Raw genomic sequence first — 6904 nt, forward strand, 5'->3', positions numbered from 1 at the left:
GGTTGGGAGCGCCCGGGCGCGCGAAGGAGGTGGTGGCTCAGGAGTCGGGGCAGACCGTGGGAACCGGCCCCGGGGGGCGTGGAAAGGCGGGGCGCGGGACTCGACCAGCCTCTCCCACGCCGATGGCAAAATCTCGGAACTGAAACAGCCAGTTGTTCGCAGCTTCCCTCTGACCCGCCACCCTGGACATTGTTTTCCATTCGCCCGGGTCGCGGGTGGGAGGCGAGGCACGCCGGGGTTCTGGAGCTTGGCCGCGCGCCAGGCTTGTGGCCTTCGTCCCCTGGGGCCACTGGGGCGGCCACGCCTCTCCGGCAGGAGGAGAGAACGCGTGGGTCTGGGTGGCTGCTCCGGCCCTCCCGCCTCCAGCTCGGCCATGGGGTCGCGCAGCTCCCACGCCGCGGTCATTCCCGACGCGGACAGTATTCGGCGAGAGACCGGCTGTGAGTGCGCCTGCACCGGCGGCTGCGGAGGGGACCGGGCGAACTCAGGCGTCCGGGGCTAGGGAAGGGGTTGAGTTGAAGGATGGACGAACTTACAAGTCTGGGCTCTGGGGCTCCCCGGAGCTGGAAGACCAAGACCCCAGTGCCTGGGATCTCTGGGCTCGGGGCGGGTTAACCTAGGGGTCCCAGCCTCCAAGTTTGGGGAGGATCCGGGTTCACGGGGTTGGAGTCCGGAGAAATCCAGGCACCCAGGTGTCCTCGAGCCCGGATACAAGCTGAAGGCAGAGCTGACGGCGGATGGAAGGGATGGCTTTGGTACTTTGGTTTTCGGGAGGTTGCGAGCCGCCCCGGTCTCCAACCTGGATCTTCGCGGGGTCGCGTCACTCTCCCTCCACCCCGGCCAGCTTCACCCCTGATTCCCCGGGATGATCGCCCCTTCCAGCCAGGCCCCGCTGTCCCTGGTCCATCTTCCCGGCCGATTGGGGCGGGTTTCTGGAGCGGGCCCCGCAGCGTCACACACCACCCCTTTCTCCTTCCCGCAGTCTCCCAAGCTAGCCTGCTCCGCCTGCACCACCGGTTCCGGGCACTGGACAGGAACAAGAAGGGCTACCTGAGGTGAGGGGGGAGCTGACCTCATGACTTCTGTCCTCTGTCTCTCTGACTCCGTGTCCCTCTTTGACTGTCCATCTGGCATCTCTGCCTTACCCTCTTTGAACTTTGGCTTTGCAGCCGCATGGATCTCCAGCAGATAGGGGCGCTGGCCGTGAACCCCCTGGGAGACCGCATTATAGAAAGCTTCTTCCCCGATGGGTGAGGCCTGCTGGGCATCGGGAGGTGGAGGCGGGAAAACCGGCGTGTGAGTGGGTGGGAGGGGAGTTTCGAGATTGAGGCAGAGTGATGACCAAGGTGACCACCACCTCTTTCCATTCTGCCCCCTGTCTCCCCAGGAGCCAGCAAGTTGATTTCCCAGGCTTTGTCAGGGTCCTGGCTCATTTTCGCCCTGTAGAAGATGAGGACACAGAAACCCAAGACCCCAAGAAACCCGAACCTCTCAACAGCAGAAGGAACAAACTTCACTGTGAGTTTGTGAGGACCTGCCCAAGTGAGAACGCAGATGTACCTACACCAGGGACAGGCTCCAGGAAGCTCCCACTCCCTTCCTGAGCCCATTGACAACCTCCCCCCTCCTCCAGGGTGGCCTTCTGCTGGAAGAGAGCCAGGGAAGACCTACCTTCCTTTCCCCCTCCCACCCTCTCCGCAGATGCATTTCAGCTCTATGACCTGGATCGTGATGGGAAGATCTCCAGGCATGAGATGCTGCAGGTTGGCAGAAAGCGAGAGCAAGAGATGTGATGTGTGAAGGATGGGATGGTTAAATGCAATGGTGTGAGAGATAGGGTGGCATGATTGGGGAACTGGGGCGCAGATAATTGGGGTATTCATTGGGAAATGGGAATGGGTGGAGTTGGAGTGTGGGTTTGTTGGGAGTCGGAGTGGGAAGCAGTTGACTATGAGGTTGGGAATAGATCAGTGATTCTCAACTGGGGATGATTTTGCTCCCGGAGTGAACATCTGGCAATATCTGGAGATGCTTTTTGTTGTCACAACGGGGGAGAGAGGGTGCTACTGGCTTCTAGTGGGTCGAGGTCAGGAATGTGGCTATATATCATGCAACACCCAGGAGATCCTCCTCCAACAAGGAGTTATCTGGCTCCAAATGTCAATAGTGCCAAGATCGAGAAACTCTGGAACAGATGTGATGGAATGAGGATGGTATTAGAAACCCTTAGTGGTTGAGGTGGAGAATGGTGTGGAGGATGGAGGGAGATTGGGTGATAAAGTTGGGTAATGAGTTTGAGCATATTCTGAGGGTAGTGTGGGTTGGTGAGGGAGAGATAGGAGATTGGTTGTTGAAGCAGTAGGGAAAATTATTGGGGGGATATGGTGAAAAATGGATGAAGGATGGATTATAAAATTAGTAATAACTTTTGGGATGAGGTGGGCAAGGTTTAGGGGATGGGGGAGTAGCAGCCTTCATGCCCCCTCTTTTTGGCTGCCTCTTCACTCATCTCCCAGGTTCTCCGTCTGATGGTCGGGGTACAGGTGACAGAAGAGCAGCTGGAGAACATCGCTGACCGCACGGTGCAGGAGGCTGATGAAGATGGGGATGGGGCTGTGTCCTTTGTGGAGTTCACCAAGGTCAGAGTGCCCTTGGGGACTGGGGAGTTGAGATCAGGAGTCCCTGGGGCAGACAGACATGGGAAATGTTCAACAGAGGAGGGTGGAAAGATAGGGGTTCCCTGGGAATGATGGGGTCTCTGGAATGGGTAGAATCCTGGGGGAGGAGGTTGGGAGCGTGGAGAGTTGAGAGTCTCCATTCATCTGCCTGTCATTTGTTTTCCCCTCAGTCCTTAGAGAAGATGGACGTTGAGCAAAAAATGAGCATCAGGATCCTAAAGTGACTCTCTTTGTGCCTTGGGCTTGCTCCTGCAACCAGTATCTCCTTGGAATTCATCCAAAGCCCCCATGGACGCAGGGCGCCAATAAACTGTATTCTTGCTTCTAACTCTATTTAGGGCCAAGGGAAGAAAGCTGGAAGGATGTGTACTAAAGTCTAGCTCAGCAGTCCCCAGCCTTTTTGGCATCGGGGACAATTTTTCCACGGATGGGTGACAGGGGATGGTTTTGGAATGATTCAAGTGCATTACATTTATTGTGCACTTTATTTCTGTTATGATTACATTGTAATATATAATGAAATAATTATACAACCTACCATAATGAAGAATCAACGGGAGCCCCGAGCTTGTTTTCCTGCAACTAGATGGTCCCATCTGGGAGTGATGGGAGACAGTGACAGATCATCAGGCATTAGATTCTCATAGGGAGCGCACAACCTAGATCCCCTGGGTGTGAAGTTCACAGTAGGATTTGGGCTCCTATGAGAATCTAATGCCACTACTGATCTGACAGGAGGCAGAGCTCAGGCTGTAATGTGAGCAATGGGGAATGGCTGTAAATACAGATGAAGCTTCAGTTTGCCTGCCGCTCACCTTGTGCTGTGCGGCCCGGTTCCTAACGGACCACAGACATGATGCCAGGTCCAGCTCATTTGGTCTCAGAGCTGTGAATCAGCCAGCCATCTTTTGGTTGCAAATCACTGAAAACCCAACTCAAAGTGACTTAAGTCAGAAAGAAATTTTGAGAGCTCATGTAATTAAAAAGTCTGGAAATATCTTACTTTAGGCACAGCTGGACCCAAGGGCACAAATGATGTCATCAGACCCCAGTTATTCTCCATCTCCCAGCTCAGCTTTTTCTGTCCATAAGCCTCATTTTCAGGAAGGCTCTTTCCTAGTGGTGGAGATGACCGCTGTCAGCTCCAGGCTTCTATCCTGCTAACCCAGTAACCCAGTGGGAAGAGATTTTCTTATTCCAATAATTCCAAGTGGAGAGAGTCATTGACCCGGTTGGGGTCTCATCCCTACTTCTAGGGGAATGGAATGCTCTGAGTGTTCACAGGCCAGGCCTGTGTCATATGCTAATTCCTAGAGCCAGGGAAACAAGGTCTGAGGATTCAGGATGGGGTGAAAGTGGTTGCTTAAAGGAAAATGAAATACAATTAGGAGAATAAGGGGAAATGAGTGGTCTGCTCTGCTTGGGCAAAACAAGAGATGCCCATTACTGTGAGGGACCGTTGAAGTCTGGACTCTTAAATGGGTTTTTGCTGATTTCCTGGGTGCATGCTAGGATGATCGGGCTTGATGGGGTAGGGAAGAGTTGATGTAAAAATAATAAACAATACATAACTTCCTAGAGTGTGAATGTGTTCGAAGAGTCTAAGAGTAAGCTTGTTTTCATGGTAAGAAATTCAGACATTGATATAAGACGGAATGGAGCAGGATGTCCCATAAAACCATGAGACTCTGTCTGCAGCAGAGCACTCTGGTTGCACTTGTGGGAGACGCTGTAACTGCCTTGCTGTTTTTCTTCCTCCCAGATCTGGTCTTTGGTTGTCTTGTATCAACACATGAGAACCAGTTGTGCTCATAACATCTCAACTCTGCTCTCAATGATGTGTTAGTAGCTTGAAACTGGCTATAGTGGGAATATTTACACCACAGACATTGGTAAGTGCAACAGGTTAAGGCTTTTTCCTCCTGGAAAGCCAGTTGTTAAACATTTATCTGCACACCACCTGCTAGACATTTGCCATTACTTAGCATGCCAATGGTTTCTTTCCTTTTTTCTTCTTTCTTTCTTTCTTTTCTTCCTTCCTTCCTTCCTTCCTTCCTTCCTTCCTTCCTTCCTTCCCTCCCTCCCTCCCTTCTTCCTTCCTTCCTTCCTTCCTTCCTTCCTTCCTTCCTTCCTTCCCTCCCTCCCTCCCTCCCTCCCTCCCTTCTTCCTTCCTTCCTTCCTTCCTTCCTTCCTTCCTTCCTTCCTTCCTTCCTTCCTTCCTTCCTTCCTTCCTTTCTTTCTTTTCTTTTGTTTTCTTTTCTTTCTCTCTTTCTTCCCTTCTTTCTTCTTTTTTGAGACAGAGTCTAGCTTTGTCACCTAGGCTGGAGTGCAGTGGCACAGTCTCAGCTCACTGCAACCTCTGCCTCCTGGGCTCAAGCAATGTTGCCACCTCAGCCTCTTGAGTAGCTGGGACTACAGGCACATGCCACCATGCCCAGCTAATTTTGTTTTTTAAAGATATGGGGTTTCACCATGTTGCCCAGGCTAGACTTGAACTCCTAGACTCAAGTGATTCGCCCATCTCAGGCTCCCAAAGTGCTGGGATTATAGGCGTGAGCCACCGCACCCAGCCATACATGCTAGTGGCTTCTTTTTCGAAGCACTGTGATGCTTTGCCCGAGGGCTTTGCACATATTCAGCCTGTACAAGGGGCAGGATGGAAGTGCCAGGGAGTTAATGACATTAGGAGTAGCTCTCAACTAGTGACAGATGGAAATTGGTTGGATAAATACCCAGTTACTTTATCCTTCAGGTGGCACAATTTAGATACATGTTTTCTTAATTCTCAGAAATTTCCAGCAGATTTGAGCCCGGATTGCTCACAGTGTTAATTGATTTGCTTGTTAAATCACCCCGTCCTGGCCGGGTGCAGTGGCTCAGGCCTGTCATCCCAGCACTTTGGGAAGCCAAGGTGGGTGGATCACCTGAGGTCAGGAGTTTGAGACCAGCTTGGCCAATATGGTGAAACCCTGTCTCTACTAAAAATACAAAAATTGCTCAGGCGTGGTCACATGCACCTGTAGTCCCGCTACTTGGGAGGCTGGCGAAGGAGAATTGCTTGAACCTGGGAGGCAGGGGTTGCAGTGAGCCAAAACTGTGCCACTACACTCCAGCCTAGGCAACAGTGAGACTCTGTCTCAAAAAACACAAAAAACCCCCAAAACAACAAACAACAACAACAACAAAAACCCACCCTGTCCTGGCTTCCTTCCCTTTCTGTCTCACTAATAGGGTGTATTTCCCTATTAGTGCTTCCTGGATCACCTCACAAATAAACTTACTGTCAAACCTCAGGGTGCTTCTGGCAAAACCCAACCTGAGAGACACTAGACCTTCCAGAACACAAGCTCACACTCATCCATTATTGTGAGTACTCAGTGGGACATTTTGAGGAAGCGCTGCACAGCTCCTGGCACTTTCTGATTTTAGAAGTTTGAGGTCATGTACATATGATGCACCTTGGGGCCCCAGGAACCTGGAATTGTTTGGGGTTAACCACAATGTGAAATGTGGATTAACCACATTTCAACTTTTAACATTTATTATTATTATTTGAACTGGGGTCTCACTTTGTAGCCCAGGCTGGAGTGCAGTGGTGGGTTCTCAGCTCACTGCAACCTCTGCCTCCCGGGTTCAAGCGATTCTCCTGCATCAGCCTCCTGAATAGCTGGGACTACAGGTGTGTGTCACAACACCCGGCTAATTTTTTTTTTTTTTTTTTTTTTTTTTGAGATGGAGTCTTGCTCTGTCAGCAAGGCTGGAGTGCAGTGGTGTGATCTTGGCTCACTGCAACCTCTGCCTCCTAGGTTCAAGCAATTCTCCTGCATCAGCCTCCCGAGTAGCTGGGACTAAAGGTGTGCACCACCATGCCTGCCTAATTTTTGTTTATTTGTTTGTTTGGAGATGGAGTCTTTCTCTGTCGCCAAGGTTGGAGTGCAGTGGTGTGATCTCGGCTCACTGCAACCTCAGCCCTCAGGGTTCAAATGATTCTCCTGCTTTAGCCTCCTGAGTAGCTGGGACTACAGGTGTGCACCACCATGCCCAGTTAATTTTTGTATTTTTAGTAGAGACAGGGTTTCGCCATGTTGGCCAGGCTGCTCTTGAACTCCTGACCTCAAGTGATCCGCCTGCCTTGGCCTCTCAAAGTGCTGGGATGACAGGCATGAGCCATCACACCTGACCTGAATCCCCTTTTTTGGCCTCCCAAAATACTGGGATTATAGGCA

General features: G+C 51.5%; 1 protein-coding gene across 1 annotated transcript; it reads left to right on the top strand.

Annotated features, from left to right (window-relative positions):
- The first annotated feature begins 313 nt into the window (after positions 1–313).
- Positions 314–4253, top strand: CHP2 (calcineurin like EF-hand protein 2). Its single transcript, XM_005591472.4, has 7 exons — positions 314–440; positions 983–1055; positions 1170–1250; positions 1388–1518; positions 1702–1763; positions 2517–2639; positions 2849–4253. The coding sequence occupies exons 1-7, from the start codon at positions 374–376 to the stop codon at positions 2900–2902; spliced, it is 591 nt and encodes a 196-aa protein (XP_005591529.1). The 5' UTR covers positions 314–373; the 3' UTR covers positions 2903–4253.
- Positions 4254–6904: the final 2651 nt, after the last annotated feature.

This window comes from Macaca fascicularis, chromosome 20 (assembly GCF_037993035.2).
Source record: "Macaca fascicularis isolate 582-1 chromosome 20, T2T-MFA8v1.1".
Lineage (NCBI taxonomy): Eukaryota > Metazoa > Chordata > Mammalia > Primates > Cercopithecidae > Macaca > Macaca fascicularis.